This window comes from Alosa alosa, chromosome 22 (genome assembly GCF_017589495.1).
Source record: "Alosa alosa isolate M-15738 ecotype Scorff River chromosome 22, AALO_Geno_1.1, whole genome shotgun sequence".
NCBI lineage: Eukaryota > Metazoa > Chordata > Actinopteri > Clupeiformes > Clupeidae > Alosa > Alosa alosa.
The window spans coordinates 13,883,214-13,900,106 of record NC_063210.1 but is presented as its reverse complement, the minus strand read 5'-3'; the positions used below and the strand labels follow the sequence as shown (position 1 = coordinate 13,900,106).

Genomic DNA, 16,893 nt, shown 5'->3' with positions numbered 1-16,893 from the left:
GTTGAGCGCTACAGCGACTGATGCGATCCCCCTCCTCCGAAGCGCACGATTTAGCATTAACCACGCTAACAGACCTTGACGACGAGGCTACATGATTAAATATGGTGTCATCTTCTTGACCTTCTCATTATGATTGATAAGATTTGCCCCGTATGTCGCTCGGTCATTTACAACATCTTCAGATTTGCTGTATGGATACCGGTGCCCGTCACTGCAGGGCATTCTAAAAATTGATTGGGCAACTTTTGTAATTCATATCGTAAAAAGAGACATTTTTCTGAAATAAACAAACTAGCAAATGTAATACATCAGCTGAAATGCCAAGTCATTCGGCATTGGCGAATAGCCTACTGCATTCCATGTTTGAGCAGGCTAAAATAGCTAAGTGATGTGATGTTTTGTCTAGTCTACAGCATATGGTAGGCCTCTTGGCCACAGTGTAGATAAGCTATGCAGTATTATTTTCCCTCCATCTCCTCACTATTTTGTATGTTTTAAAACATGTTTAGTGTGAAGACTAGGCTACCATATGATCCCAATATATGTAGGCCTAGTTATTTAAAGGGGGGGAAACCTGCTTATCTAATCTAAGCCAAGCCAATTCTGGCCAAATGTGAAATGGAATATGATCACTTTCGTTGATTGCCTTCTGTATGAGATGAAGTAGGCAAAGTTTCAGTGAAACTACCCCATCTAGTGCCCGAATGACGATTTAACCTAGCCTAGGCTATGCGTCTCCTTGATGCCTGCATTTTCAGGCATGAAGAATTTCTTAAGGTTACGTTAGGTTTGTGATCGATGTTATGTCCAGCTGTAAATGCATCTAAAACAGAATTCAAGCTAAAACTACTTCACTATGACATTGTTTTATAAAAAGCTAAAGACTTTCTTTTTGAGGAGCTAAACAAACTCATCACAGACCACATTATAAAACTATTTTAAGTATCTCAGTGCATAGACTCTTTGGTATGGCTAGATCATCTCTTCAATTTGTTTTTACTGTAACCACTTAACATTAACACACACTATGGATATACAGTATAAAATGAGCCAACCAAAAATCACTCTATACAGGTGGCCCTGAAATTAGGATCCAAAAAGTAGATATGGACAAGACACACAGAGAGCACAATTTAAGTTGTATTTATTAATTTAACATTAGATAGAGGTCATGTCTATTCATTGAGAAGAATCCCAATTTGAGCATAATGCTTACACATTTGGTGTCTTCAATTGCGAGAAATGTCTCTCTTACAGTAATCACTTACTGGAAAACCCAGCAAAGTTCTTTTGACATCACTGAAGTAATGATTCCAAATGGTTTGTTGTGAATAGATGGTCCAACCACAGGATAGCATTTTCTTAATAAAAAAAAATGTGCAAGAGAACATCCCTTTTTCACTTCATGATTTAAAGTAGGAGAACAATTCCTGCTTTGTGTACAGGACATTAGTGAAATGTTAGGGACATGATATGGGGAACACACTGACGATACACACACGCACACTTACATATGTGCACAGACACATGCGCGCACACACACACATGCGCACACACACACACACACACCACTTGCATTTGCTTGTACAGGATAACTAGTCAACGTACCTAAAATAAAACAGCAATATGATAACAAAAATATATTTCAGAGCGTAAATGCTAGAAGGGAAAGATTCAAGTGCAAAACAGAGCCAAAATAAGAAGGGAGACTTGGAGATTTGGCACAATGTTATACTGAGGGACAGGATTCTGTTAAGACTGAGCACTGGATTCATCCTTTAGTAACATATCTGCATCTCACTTCAGAGCTACACAACCATATTAAATAACATCAACATTAATATCAATAATAATAATAATAATAATAATATAAAAAAAAGTTAATCGGAAATTAACAAGGAGGGAAATATTAAATGACCATACCGTCAAAACAAATTGCACCAGTACTTCTTGTCCTTTAAATAGATACATTAAAATCGACGAGAATAAGAGACGAGGAACACACAGGAGAAAATAAAAGACATTGGGTAATTTCCCACAGAGCGAGCATCATCACTTGCTACATTAGACCAAGTCTGCAACCTAGCAGTGAGATTTTACATGATTAAATCAAGAAGAGACAAATAACGTGTGTCATTAGGCTGTTGCATGCTAGCGACAAACATAATCTTTCCTTAGGAGTACCCCAGGCTAATAGTAGCTAATACGTTATCAAAGATGAAACCCTCAAACAGGTCTGCTCTGACCAGTACAAAGAACACAGAATTGGGGAGAGGCTTGGGATTAAAGGATGGGTGAGGTTTCAAAAATTAAAAAAAAGAGAGAGAGAGAAAACACATTCAAGTACGCAAGACAAAAGTACATAAACACAACTGTTGTTGATTGTAAACGAGTGTTTGTTTTTGCCTGAAATGAAGTGTTACTATTGTGACTGAAGGGAAAAAAAAGCTTCGGTAGTGTCAAAGTGGCCAGGGGCCGCAGTGATGCAAATGCAATAGAAATGTGAACATGTCATTAACAACACACACATACGTTTAGTCTGTTGTACCCCTTCACATGGTCAAGGTGTTTAGTGTTCTTGTAGTTGTTTAGTGTTCAGCGATGTGTTTTTGTAGTCGCTGTTGTTGATGTTGTTGTTGTAGTAGTTGTTGTTGTTCTAGTGTTTTATCTGTTTTTATTGTAGGTGTTGGCGGCGATGTGTGATTTAAAATGGTGATCAATCGGGAATCCAGAGGACTTTGCTTTGCTCTTGATCCACGATGGTCTCGATCTGAGTGCAAATGTAGGCCAGACTCCCTGCCTGGACCACCCCTGAGAGGAGAGAAAAATACAAACAAAACAAAACAAAAAACAACAAAAGGATGAGTTTAGCCCAGTTTCATTCTAGCCAATACAGCATGGCAGTGACTTTAGCTTCACTGGCCATGAACATAGTGGAGAGATAAACCATTTGCCACATGTGTTTGCCACTAGGGCTAAATATAAAAGCAATTTGCAAAATAAATAATACTACATACATGTAATACAGATCTAAATATAGCTCATTGGGTTTCCTGTGAGTGTGAGACAGACCTGTGAAGTATTTGCTGTACTCCTGTTCTGTCTTCTGTGCAACTTCAAACTGTTCCTTGGAATGTTTTTGAGAGACTTTATCCCGCAGATAAACAGGGTCCTTTTGCTCCCTGACAGACAACCAAAAACACTCACATCATATGAAATTCTGGTAATATGGTAGCTTTCTTAACCAGGTCTTTTTTGCCTTGTTTCATTATTGACAGTGAGGTCAATAGACTACATAATCAGGGACACTCCAGTTAGGTCTCACCGGAGATGCCAACTTTCAAATATGATGAGATGTATGCAACATCAAATACCACACACACACACAAACACACACGTGGAATCGTTTCTACAGGCAGTAGAAACAGTCTAAATTGTCACTGGAAGAGCAGCGCATCAAAGTGGTAGAAAGGGGGCGGGGGGTCTTTGAAGCAAATGCTAATTCAAAGATACTGAATAGATGTAGCGTCAGATGTCTTTGCTAGAGATGCAGACTTACTTGATCTGCTTGGCGTTCTTGTAGCGGATAAAGATGACAATGGGGTAGATGTGAACGCTGTGGAGGCGCTCGATGGCGTGGGGGGCGATGTCCAGCAGACAGTGGCAATCCTGGGGGTGAGTAGGGCACACGTGAGTTTGGTTCCCGTGTAGAGCACAAACTATTAGTAGTGTCTACAAGTGCTAATAAGTAGAAATACTATTGACATGACCAAAGATTCTAGAACAGAGCTATCGCTCCACTCTAGAATCTTTGGACATGACTGACCGACACAATGTAGAGAAATAAAATTGGAATAAATACAGGACAACCCTCCCCACACTACCCAACCACCCCCTCCCCATTACAAACAAACACACAAACAAACAAACACATAAAGAAATCAAACATTACCTGCTTCTCGGTCACCTCCTTGATGGAGGCCACAGTGGTCACATCAAAATGGCCACTCCTGCGTTTGTAGTCAATAAATAGGCAGTCCTTCACTCCTCTCTCTATGGCCTGCTGGGATGCCTTCATTACCTCTGCACAAAAACAGCCAGATTGGAATTATACAAACCAGGACAGCATGATAACACAATCTGGATGTGGAGCTTCTTCAATCTTGGCAACAGTTGAATGGAAAACAGGCAAAAAATAAAAATAAATAATCCTATCTGACAAATACTAAGTGATACACACGCACGCAGCTCTGAATGCCAAAGTCAAAGGTTCATGCTTCACTGAGCTGAGGGTCTGATGATATTAAAATAAAATGTGCATGTTGCTTATTCAGTGAACCTTGATAAAGGCTGTTTGCCGACATATCAGTCTTGAATAAATAACTTAAAAGAGATCAGTGTGTGGCCATCCTGTCCAATCAAATAATGGTGTAAATAATACTAATATGGATGAATTCAATAGAAAATAATAAAACCAAATGTGTCTGGGGCACCTGCACCGTACGCCGGCGACCCGAGTTCGATTCCCGCCCCGCGGTCCTTTCAGGATCCCACCCCGACTCTCTCTCCCACTCGCTTCCGGTCATTCTCCACTGTCCCATCAAATTTTATAAAAAGCCCAAAAAAATATACTTAAAAAAAACAAAACAAATGTGTCCAACTCACCCAGCGGGCATCTGCAGAACTTGCAGTCGGCCTGTTTGACCAGCATGTCTTTGGTGGCCTCCACCAGTGGCCCCAGGAGGAGCACTGGCCTGGGGGAGATGCACTCCACCTTCTGGACGCGCTGGTAGGCCACGTTCACACAGTCTGCACAGAGAGGCAAATCAAACACACATGAACAACACACACACACACACACACACACCACCGACCCATTGACACAAACAGATATACAGAAACACACACATAATATGATATACATATATATATATATATATATATATATATATATATACATATATATATATATATATATATATATATACACTCTGAATTCAGAGAACACACACACACCGACTGACCCATTAACACAAACAGACAGACAGACACACACACACACTCTGAATTCAGGCACAGAGCCTGAGCACTTTGGAGAAGTGGGGGTTGTGAGGGCATCTCACCCTCCATGTAGGGGATGGAGTCGGTGCTGATGGCGTCGGGGGCAGGCGTGTCCTTGCCCTCGCGGGACGTGCTGCGCTTGTGTCGGTTCTTCCTGCGGAAGAAGGAACGCCGCGCAGCTGCCGACAGGCTCCGGCTGGAGCAGGCCTCCTCCTTCCCGTCCGGAACGCTCAGCCGGCGCTGGAGCTCCTGCTCCAACCTTTGGTTTTCCAGGGGGAAATAGTGGGTGAGTGTTACCATCTGATTCTGGGAATGTCTTATTAATGTCTTCCACCCTCAGGAGAACAAAAGTTCTAAATACAGAAGCAGCTTTTGGACCTTGACATGTTCCAAATTATTTTTCCACCATTCTTATCCAAAATGGAAAAGTGTTGAAAAGGAGGTTTCACATTTCACATTAATATTCTGATTTGACACATTAATATCACACAGTGTCAAATCAGACTACTAGACATATTACAAATGAACTGAATACGGGCGTGGTGAAGCAGAGAGAACGTCACCGACAGACAATCGGTCCAAATGGGGTTTGATTCCCACCATTGGAAGTCTGTGCCACATTGGACAAAGGTGCCTAAATTATCAGCCAGCCAACTTTATCAGTCAACTAACTAACTTAAATACACAGTTCTGAACAATATCTGAGTGCTGCACGCAGAGAGATGGTTTGTTGCTCTGCGGCCGTGGGCCTTACATGTATTTGCTGGGGATCTGGCCTCTGCCTAGTCTCTGTGCGTTCTCGTCGAGTTGCCAGGCCATCCAATAGCCAAAGTTGCCCTTTGGTAGCGTGTCATCCACGTAGAGGATGTCGTCCTTCTTGAAGCTCAGGTCCTCATCCACCTCAGCCATGCGGTCATAAAGTGCTCTGCTCAGAAGACACAGGCAAACATTTGGTAAAGCACTTCAACGTACTTCCAGGGGTAATCATTCAGACACCCATCATTAGGGCTCTCTCATTTTTGATAAATGAATGAGAAGGAGACAATATGTCAGGGCTAATTTATACACTAATGATTTCAGTAGAGGTTAATAGTTTTCTGCCTCAAAATCGTTTTTGTCAGTGTGGCTCTTTTTCACAGATTCCCCGACTGTGAAGTAGCATTTTTGGACTATAGGTTAAGCACCATTGTGGTAAAACACAACAACTAGCTGCAGACAGGGCTAGGTCAAACTATTGTGATTAATGAACAAGGATTGTCTTGACAAAACTGGACTTAATTATATTACTGATGGTATGCTGGCATTGCTGGCGTGACTGGATGTGTGTGTGTGTGTGTGTGTGTGTGTGTGTGTGTGTGTGTACCTAATGTAGAAGCCATCTCCAGGGCTGTCCCTCAGCATGTTGAACTCCTCCAGGCGATGCTGCACCCGCAAGGTGACCGTGTCCAGGGGCTTCAGCATCTCCAGGTACGCCTCCTCCGCTGTGCGGCCCTGCAGGCTCACTGAGCTGTACTGTAGGAGGGACGACAGGACCGGTCAGGACGGGACACATCACCTCTCTGCACACTCTCGTCCACACACACACACAAACACTGGTCAATCAAACAATGGTCAATCAATGCAACTGCCTATGGGAAGGTGAGCAGACCACAAAGGGAATGAAATGCCCGCACTCTGCTAAAACTCCCATACATTTATTAAGTGCTGCAACGTTTCGACCAGGCTGGGTCTTCCTCAGGCAAAGGTGAGCAGACCAGACACTATCGATTCAACTGTACAAGACAATGTAACGACCGTAGAGAAAACAGCAGAGAATGATATAACAGCTGGTGAAGAATCAACTGTAAAGAAAGTAGAAGGACTTGCTTAACTATGCATGCTGGTACATACTGGTATTAAAAGTTACAAAATGTGTCTCCTTACAAAAATGGGGCCAAACAATTCCCCAAAGAGCGGTGCTTTTTAAAGGCACTCTAAACTCCAAACTTAAAACTTAAAACACGCTTCTGAACTGCACAGGAAGTGCCCTGGGAGTAAAGATTGGAGCCAAATGACACCCAATTGGATGCAGGAGAAGTGCTTAAAAAAAAAAACATCTTTGGAAGTCATTCTCAAACGCGAGGCCGAACTGCACGCAACTTCTGTTGAAGTTTAGCCTTTGCAGGACGGTGGCAGGGCAGGTCACCCGGGGAGGGTTGGAATATTACAGGCAGGGATTGGGTCAGATTTGGGGGTGGGGGGGTTGATGGGGGGGATTAAGTGCCATAGTTCTCCATCTCAGTGCGGAGGGGATGGACGGGGCTCCGGACAGCTGCAGGTTTTTGAGCCCGATAGTGGGATTAAAAGCTTTTCATCTTTGGGTGTCCTCTCTTCAACTCCAGCGCCTGCTCCTGTCGCATCCCTGTGAACATCCTCTTCTCGTTCTGTATCTCTAGCCCATCATGTACCTCCCCCCTCCCCCCATTCCTCTCACTCCTCTGTCTGCAATCTCATCCATCTCTGCTCTTCCTCCCCTCCTGACTCATTTTTGTCTCTTTCATTTCACTTGTTATCTCTTTTAAATCCCCCCTCCCCCTCCCTCCCTCATTTTCACCCCATGTACTCATCCTTCTCTCATCTTTTTTTTTTTTTATCACTCCCTGTCCACATCTCTCTCTCTCTCTCTCTCTCATCCCTTGTTCACCCTGACCCCCCGCCTTGTTCATCTCTCTCTCTCTCTCTCTCTGTACCCTACATCTCTCTCTCTCTCTTTCATCCCCCACTCTCCCCCTCTCTCTAGCCCTCACCCCTCTCTTCCTACCCAACACCCTCCCCCAATCCATCTCTCTCTCCCCCCTTTCTGTCTCAATCCAGTTCCATTCAGTGTGCTTCAATGCTATGACCATTCAGAAAAAGACAATGTTGCCAAAGATACAGAACCATATGCGAGTGTGGTTGAAGCGTAAGCGCAAATGTGCAAACACACACACACACACACACACACACACACACACTCTCTGCACTACTTACCTCCAGGATGAGGTCTCCGGGCATGAGCCCGTCGGCGGCCCTGGCGGGGCTGTCCTCCTCCAGCCGCTCCACGTAGATGCCGTGCAGGTTGCCCCCACAGATAGACACGCCCAGCTCACCCAGCACCCTCTGCACCGTCACCCGCCGTGGCTCCGGGAGCACACGCCTAGAGAGAGAGAGAGAGAGAGAGAGAGAGAGAGAGAGAGAGAGAGAGAGAGAGATTATTATTACACTAAAGGAATCTGGAGGAAGAAAGAAATAAATGATAAAAGAAAGGATGAATGAAAGAAAAAATGAATGAATGAATGAATGAATGAATGAATGAATGAATGAATCAATCAATCAATCAATCAATCAATGAATGAAAGGATGAATGAATGAAAAAGAAGGAAAGATCATGGAAAGGTCACGGTTATGGAAGGAGAGACAGGCAGTTGAGAGAGAAGTAAGAGATGGGAGGATGGAGGGAAAGGGTGAGAGAGAAAAAAGTGAGAGCAGTGTGGATTTAAAGGTTCCTCGATGGCCTTTCTCTAAACCCTTAGAGGGCCGGAACAGAATTTTTTTTTATCTTTAACAGATTTTCAGCGCTTTGCCACATGCGCCGCCATCTCGAAATGTCATTACATGTTGAGCTGCTTTATAAATAGTCTAAATGGAACACGCTACATTAACCCTCGACAGTCCACAACAAAAGTAAAGTAATCACCTACTGATGATCCATGGAGGGTCTTTAGAGGATGTTTCTTCACACAAAAACACTCAAGTGAGCTGAAGACTACCATCGACCTGGTGGGTTCTCGACCCTGAGCTTGGTAAACTCTTGACCCTTTCACCTTGAACTCTCTGTTTATATTGAGGGCCAAGCCTGGTGCTTGTAGCCTAGGCCAAAGATCCTTGGTTGATGGCTCTCAGTATAAACTAGGCCTAATGTCTTGACCCCTTGTGGAAGCTTTTACCTGACAGAACTGCGTGGGCTAGTGGTCGGTGTGGTCTGTTTGGAGGGCGGCGTCATGGTGCCCTCGTCCTGCTCGCTCAGCGTGTCGATAGTGGAGTGGTCATCAGGGGGCGTGGCTCCGCTGCCGTGCGACGGAGGATGGCTGCTGATTGGATCAATTCTAGAACTGAGAGAACATGGGTACGGTCAACACCCCAAAACAGGGAACTCACTACGCCAACCATTCACTGATTTCAATGAGCTCAACTCTTCAGTCAGGTAGATCAGCTAATTAGTGAAATCGCCTGTGTTAAGTGCACAGACAGAGCCAATACACAGTAGGACTTTTACTCCCTGAAGCCCAGGTGACTCGGTAGATGGGTAATGCAATGGGTATAAGTTGGTAGTATTGGGGCATTGGGATGATAGTGCCCTGGCAGTATTGGGGCATTGGGATGGCAGATGCCTGGGCAGTATTGGGGCATTGGGATGGCAGATGCCTGGGCAGTATTGGGGCCATTGGGATAGCACTGAGAGCACTGGGATAGGGTCAGGGGCAGTAGGCAGGTACCTGGAGCGCGAGTGGTTGCCCAGTTGGTACATGTGAGGGTTGTACTGGGCCAGGATGGTGACTGTGTCACACTGCTGACCAATGATCAGCCGCGCCTGCTGCTCTGTAGCATTCCGCAGGTTTATGCCATTAAACTGGGGGAGAGAGAGAGAGAGAGAGAGAGAGAGAGAGAGAGAGGGGAAATGTCGAAAAGACAAAAAGTTAACAATGACAGTGATAAAGGTGAATTTAGAGTAAGTGTACAAGAATCAGAACGCCTTTTACAGTTTTTTTTTTACTCCAATGATGCAGCTATTTTCATGCTATGAGTCAGAACATCTTTCAATCTTCAAAAGTGAAGACTGATATTCTAACAGCAATACCTCCAACAGCTGGTCCCCAAACTCCAGCTGGTACTGGTGAGCGATGCTGCCTCCCGTCACCTTGGAGACAAAGATGCCGCCATTCTCCCCGCCGACGATGGAGATGCCCAGTGGCTCGGCCCCTTTGTGGATGGTCACGGCGCGCGGCTCCTCCAGATACGGCCTGGACACACGTTAATCATCATCGTTATGAGTCAGGATTCTCGCTATATTAAACCCAACACAGCAACTTATATATTGCTTCTTTGCAGTCCAACAGTTTTCCCTCATACGTTACTGGTCACATGCAGTTACACTATCTGATATTGTTTGTGGTGTGCTTTCGCTTGCGTTCATGGGGACAGGATTTAGCAAGGCTGGGTTTGAACACACTGCAGGCTACAGCGAGCTGTACAAGGGTATCGTGTACCAAGAAAAAGCAGGGTTGCACTAAATTACTGTAGGCTTGGATGAGATGGATGAGGTTTGGTAAAGCAACACTAGGCTGTGATGGCCGTGACTTTTCTTAAGATGGGCCAGGGTCTCCTGTTGATTAGATTAACAAAGGAAGATTAAAGCTGCTGTTAGAAATATTTTTTTAAATAAAGTTTTTACGGGATACAAATTAACTGCATTTACACATTACTAGAGATAAAAAAAAAAGAAAAAAAACCTTGTGGTGTTGAAATAAATGACTAAATTATGAAATTCTAGTTTCTCTAATCTGGAATGAATTGCAGTACGGTCCAAATATATGAAGAAATATGGAACTTCAAAAGCAACAGGTATCCTTGCCTACCAATTACTTTCCAAGTGCCCAGTGTACTGCAGGGGACTGTTTAGGGTCCTTAAACAGCACCTTGCTTTGTATATTTATTTTATGTTCATTAATATTTCCATATGCATTTTTCTCCTATTCCATTAGTCCATGGTCAGATCAATATCTGAGGTAGGGGTGAGCAGCAGGTGGAAAGGCATTGATATTATTGTGACGCTGTTTTTCCTTACATAACAACAGTGAATTTAAAAGAAGAAGCTTGCTTTTTTCTTGCAAGGGTAGATCTGGTGGATTTAGAGATAGGCTGAGGATAGGATAAACTGATTATTGGTGTCCTCAAGTAGGCTGTTTTTTTTCTTCTTTTTTTCAGAACACAGGGACCAAATAAAGCCGAGGAGCTCCGGAGATGTGACCCATGCAGTGACTCTCTCAGCCCCAAATCATCAGACTCATGCAGCCGCTCCAGGTCCAACCCAAGAGGAAAACACAACGCTCAAGCTCCAGTCACAAACAAGCATTCAGCTAGCAACCCAGGAAAGGAAATCTGGCTAAAGAGAGGAAAATTCTCTAGAGGAAGGGGACTAAGTGCAGGAAATGTGCATGAAAGCCTGTTGAAGTGCAACAATGTCAGTGATGGAGAGGAGACATTCACATTGAAGAGACAAAACAAGAGAAACAAGAGAGTTGGTGGAAGGGTATGTCCCAAAATATCATCAGTTCCTCAGAGGTTTCTATCAACAAAGTTATCAAAAAGTTCAGTTGCAGCAAGTATACTTGAAGATTGCAGACCATGTACAATTACATTTAAAGCATGGGCTGCATTGCAGATTTCCACAGAAATTCCCAGTGCTTCAGTGATATTAATCAAATATGTGATTTTGAACTCCTATCCTTTCTCAAGTGTCGTGAATATCAAATTAAATAAGCTTGATAAATGTCACCCTTTCATACTGCATATCGAATAAAATAAGTTTAACAAATTTCACCCTTTCATAAACTAAATTGAATTCGATTGAGTCAGGCGAGCAAGGCTCCCTCGCGGTCCTGAGGCTTGTGATTTGGGACATCCCCATCTCCTGGGTGTGAGTGCGGATGGATCAGAACCAACCTTAAGCTCCTCAGAGAGGCGAACTTGGGCCGGAGGGGCCGAGGGAGCCTCGGAAAGGATTTGTTACACAACAGACGTCTGAAAGAGTCGCAGAGGGACACAGAGAGGGGGAGAGGGAGCGGGAGGACGGGGAAGTCAAAGAGGCTGAGAGAGGAAGAGGACGGCGAGGAAGAGCGAGACGCGGCGCGTTTGGTCATGAGAGATGACGAGAAGGGTGAGTTTTATGGCCAGTTTCCTGTACTTGGGTTAATCATAGTTCTAGGCGTAAAGGTTTTTTGAACTAAAAATGTTCATTGAAATGTTCCTTTAGTCTAGAACTGGTCTTAATCCATGGATGGGTAACTGGCCCTAAGGGTTTAAATTGTATAGGCAGTTTAAAAAAACAACAACAAAAAAACAGAAAGAGGTGGACGAAAAGATACAAAAAGTCATCGCCATTTTCCTTTTTCTTGGCAGATCTGCTATCAGAAGAAACAGAATTGTCTGTGGGAAGTTGGTGAAGTGACATTTCATTTGGTGGCATTTGTTAAAACAAACCTGAAGTGGGTCACTAGCTGAAATGTCAGTTAATCCACCAGGGACACGGTGGTACATGACACCCTTCTTCGACTCATGACAGAACCTCTAGACAACTCCACCAATTACGTAACAACCCCACAGATCACTAAATGTTAAGGTGAAATGAAGCAGACAGCTGGAGACTTTGATGCTCTCAGTATAATTATGTAGCCTTTGTAAAGAGCATTAGTTCTTCAAAGAGTAGAGATTTTAATGTCTGATTGTACCTGTCATTTCTCCGGTCTCCCATTGGTGCAGGGCTGACAGACAGCCTGACGTGGGAGGAAATGGAGCCTTGTGATTGGCTGCTTACGAAGGAGGTGGTCTCTAGGTTGAGGGGGGATAGAGGAGGGGTGATGAGACTGGTGGTGCTGCAGTCCGAGTGGGATAGGGAGCCTAGAGGGACAAAAAGGGCAGATTGAAAGAAAGAACACAATTAAGCACAAGTTAGTCTAAAGGGGATGACTTTTTTTTAATGTTGTTTTGCTTGTTTTTTTATTTATATTTTTACCTTACCCGTGTTAATTTCTACTCTTAATTAATCAACATTAACTGTGAAGCACTTATGGTACAATTTCTGCTGCTTTTAAAGGTGCCACATGTGACGCGACTTGACTTGTGGCACCTTGTGACAGCTAATCACCTCTCCTACATGATATGATTGTGGTACTGTGGCAAACAGCTGTATTCTCCAGCCACATGCGTGCCAATTGTTGCTATGGTGTTCTGAAGGATGTAGATTTGGGCTTTGTAGCTTTACCTCTGTCGGAGCCCTGTGTGGAGCCTTGCGCGGAGCGCATGTATCGGGGCGTTGAGGGGATCTTGATTCGCTCAGCGCGATACTGACTGCTAACCCCACCTGCCAAAGTCGGAAAGAGAAGAAAGGAGAGATGAGTACACTATGCCACTGGGTTATGTACTTCTTACTGTACAGCTTATGGAGGACTTACCAAACCAGCAATAAATTAGAGCTTGTTAACAGCATTGTAGACACTGCACAAGTCACTAACCTCTGTGCATTGATTAAAGAACAACGGGAGACACGATCTCCATTTCCCTTCCACAGAAAAAATAATACCATAGCACACGTATCTACCAGCCCATGCCACAGCCTCATGAGTCTGGTGTGTTAGTAGACCAGGGTGTGGGGTGGTATTAAGATGTGATATGTGTGTGTGTGTGTGTGTGTGTGTGTGTGTGTGTGTGTGTGTGTGTGTGTGTGTGTGTGTGTGTTCAGCCCACCGTGTCTGGCGCTGGAGGGCAGGGAGTTGGTGCTGTGCGGAGTGCGGCGAGCGCCATCGCTCAGCTCACTGGAGCGCTTGTGGCTGAGGTCCAGACTCAGACGGCCATGGTGCTGAGGACTGGACACACAATACAACAGAGAGAGAGAGAGAGAGAGAGAGAAAGAAAGAAAGAAAGAAAGAAAGACAGACATCTTATCAGGTTATCATAGAAGAGGAGAGACAATTTAAAACCCTGTTTGCCCCATCATATTAATAAAATGCGTTTTTGGTTACTTTTTGAAAAAGTGTTCATTTACAGTATGTGTTTTGGTATTGAGAGAGAGAGAGAGAGAGAGAGAAATTCAAATCAATGCAGTCCAGATTCCCGTCGAGTTTTATTGAGTTTTTTTGTTGATTCTTCTGGAGCTTGCCGTAACCGCGAGCATACCTGTTGCGTGAGTGTGGTGCGGGAGGGCAGGTGTTGCTGTTGACCCAGTGGCTCCAGGCTGTGTACACAGGGTTGTGCATCACCGTGGTGACAGCCGGACAGGGAGACAGGCCACGAGGGGAGGGCTCTGTCAATACAGAAACAAATTTAGGACATAAATTACAAACAAGAGAATTACTCAGTCCAAATGATACTTTTACAATTATATTCCAAGTATTATTATTATTATTATTGGTATTATTATTATTATTATTATTATTATTATTATTATTATTATTATTATAATACTTTTAAATGATAATAGATATACAGTAATATACATAGTTTACTGAAAGGTACACTAAATATGGTTTTCAGACATTTAGGGGATATACTGATGGACATGTGGAGCAAGAGGAAAATGGAGAAAGAGAGAAGTGTCTGTCTTGTTGAGAGTATGTGTATGTGTGTTGAGTGTCTGTCTGTGTGTGTGTGTGTGTACATGTGTTGAGAGTGTGTGTTTGTTCGTTCCTGTGTGTGTGAGACTGCATGTGTGTTTGAGACTGCGTGTGTGTGTGAGAGACTCACGTCCTGGAAGAGGGCCGTGGTAGCCTGGCGGGGGGAAGCCCATGTGAGCGTGAGGTGGGGTGGGGGAGAAGTCGACGGGCCCAAGGGAGTCTGGAGAGCGCTCGTCTTTGGCGTACGCCTGAACAAAACACAGGCCCAACATGTGAGCATGACTCATCACAGTCAATCAGCAGCACGTCATGGACAAGGAAGTTGCACTGGACAACGTCTAGCTCTCCAAACACATTTATTTGATCAACAACACACAACACATTGTAGTGCAGCATACGTCATCTGACAATGGTTCACATGCTTAGTGTGTGCATGCAGAAACAATAATAGAAGGTATAAATCACATCTACATAACAATAATAGGTGCTGGCAAATGGAGTGGACTTAGATGTACTGTGTACCATCACTACATTGCTGCTTTAAATACAATAACACCACAATAACACTCATAGTGCTGAGACTTGAGTTCAAGTTCAAGTAGTTTATTGTCATGTACTCATAAAAGAAATTATAAGTAATTCAATTATTTTGCACAAGAGCCAGCTCAACTTCAAAGAATAAATTAAAAGTAGTAATTAAAAAGGTATATTGTGTCTGTGTATGGGGTATGGGTGTGTGTGTGTGGGGGGGTGATGATGAATAGAAAGCAGCTTGAGTGATGGTTTAGAGATGTGTCAGGTACGCTGGTGTTGGATCTGAAGGCGGACTCACGGCCGAATACCCAATTGGAGCCATTTGGGCTGTGTAACATTTTATGTCTAAGTTTATCACCAGAGTTTGGCACCTACTTAATAGTGTTTGGGTGTGCGTTACTCTGCCACCTGTACAGGTGTGCTGGTGTGTGTTACCTGCATAGGTATGGGGATCTTGAGAGGGGTGAGCTGTCGGCGTGGGGCGGGGGCAGAGCTGGGTCTGGGCCTCTTCATCTCCTGCTCCGGGCCGGTTCTGACCGCTACGTCCTCTCGGGTCCTGAGCTCTCCTCCTAGTTGGCCTGTGGTATGACCAGAAATCAAAATCCATTTTCAATTAGGACTTAACAACATAATTGAGATGCAATTGTTTTGCCATATTTGGTTTGGTTTATAGTAGTGACTATTGTATTAATTGTATTAATAAACTACTTTCTTAACATCAAGAAGAATCAAAAATGTATACTGAGAAACAGATTTAGAAATGAAAGGTTAGAAAATGGTTGGTGTTTCCAAAATCATTAATCGTATCCAGTAATCGTGTAATTGTAATATTGACCCAAATGATTGTGATTTTGATCGAGCAGTCCTACCTCCTGGGGCGGATGGTGGGGGGCACTGGGAGGGGGTGGACGGTGGGGAGCCGGTGGTGAGAGTGGAGTCCGACGCCGAACTGCTCTGCTGCTTGTGCTTGTACTTGAAGGAGTCGCTCCGCGTGGGAGGCGTCGGGGGGTTGGCCGGGGCGTCAGTCCGAGGGCTCTGGGGCCGGGCCTTGGACAGCGTGACGTAGTCCAGCTTAGTGGGCGTGTCGGGCCGCTTGAAGATGTCGGCGTCGAAGATGGGCTTCCGCCGCTTGGCCGTCACGCGGAAGATGGAGAGCGGCGCTGCGGCGTCCGGCGAAGACGACGATGACGGTGGCGGCCCTCCCGCCAGCACCCGGGGCCACGTGCCTCCGCTGCTCCTCGGGGGCGTGTGGCTCTTTTCCGGGGGCATGTCCACCGCGACGCTGACGCACTCGGCGGCAGTTGCCGCCGTCGCCGCGGAAACGGAGGCCGGGTGGAACGTCAGCGGCCGCTTGGACTGGTGCGGGCTGGCGGTGAGGTGCCGCTGGTAGCACACCACGTCCTGGTAGGGGGGCGGGCTGGGCTCGGCCGACGCCGGGCTCTCGGGGGAGTAGATGTCCGTCTGCGTGGAGCTGTTGTGCCGCAGGTTGCGGCAGTTGCGCGCCAGGACCTCGGCGCCGGGCAGCTTCCCGCTCGGGCTCTTGTCCAGCTCACGGGCCACTTCGAACAGACTCTGACCCGACAGGCTCTGAGGGAAGAACTAGGACAGGAATCATGGAAAGATGATCAGTCAGTAGCACCCTAAAAAGCAAGTACAGCTGCAGAGTTCAACACTTCACTTGATTTGTGAAACTGCTCCTACTGGGAGCGGCACTTCTTAATGACTATCTGCTGCTTGTGTTCAGGTGCATGTTTAGTCAGACCTTGCATACGGGTAGTGCTAAAGTATGTTCTTTCATTAACAGATGTCATTTGAAGTAACTGTGCTCTAGCTAACACATGTATATGTGCAAGTGTGTGTGTGTATGTGTGTGTGTGTGTGTGCATTCACC

At 44.9% G+C, this 16,893-nt stretch overlaps 1 protein-coding gene across 1 annotated transcript in view; it reads right to left on the bottom strand.

The window, feature by feature from the left end:
- Nucleotides 1-1,127: 1,127 nt before the first annotated feature.
- Nucleotides 1,128-16,893, bottom strand: part of dlg5a (discs, large homolog 5a (Drosophila)) — a gene marked incomplete in the record, with an annotated part of 55,900 nt that continues 40,134 nt past the window's right edge. Inside the window, 20 exon segments of the mRNA XM_048232913.1 lie at nucleotides 1,128-2,811; nucleotides 3,073-3,182; nucleotides 3,560-3,669; nucleotides 3,953-4,083; nucleotides 4,666-4,809; nucleotides 5,124-5,320; nucleotides 5,816-5,986; nucleotides 6,425-6,573; nucleotides 8,071-8,236; nucleotides 9,027-9,191; nucleotides 9,576-9,709; nucleotides 9,938-10,100; nucleotides 11,803-11,880; nucleotides 12,588-12,756; nucleotides 13,121-13,219; nucleotides 13,603-13,721; nucleotides 14,032-14,158; nucleotides 14,599-14,716; nucleotides 15,438-15,580; nucleotides 15,872-16,601. Coding sequence (XP_048088870.1) covers nucleotides 2,717-2,811; nucleotides 3,073-3,182; nucleotides 3,560-3,669; nucleotides 3,953-4,083; nucleotides 4,666-4,809; nucleotides 5,124-5,320; nucleotides 5,816-5,986; nucleotides 6,425-6,573; nucleotides 8,071-8,236; nucleotides 9,027-9,191; nucleotides 9,576-9,709; nucleotides 9,938-10,100; nucleotides 11,803-11,880; nucleotides 12,588-12,756; nucleotides 13,121-13,219; nucleotides 13,603-13,721; nucleotides 14,032-14,158; nucleotides 14,599-14,716; nucleotides 15,438-15,580; nucleotides 15,872-16,601 — 3,318 coding nt within the window.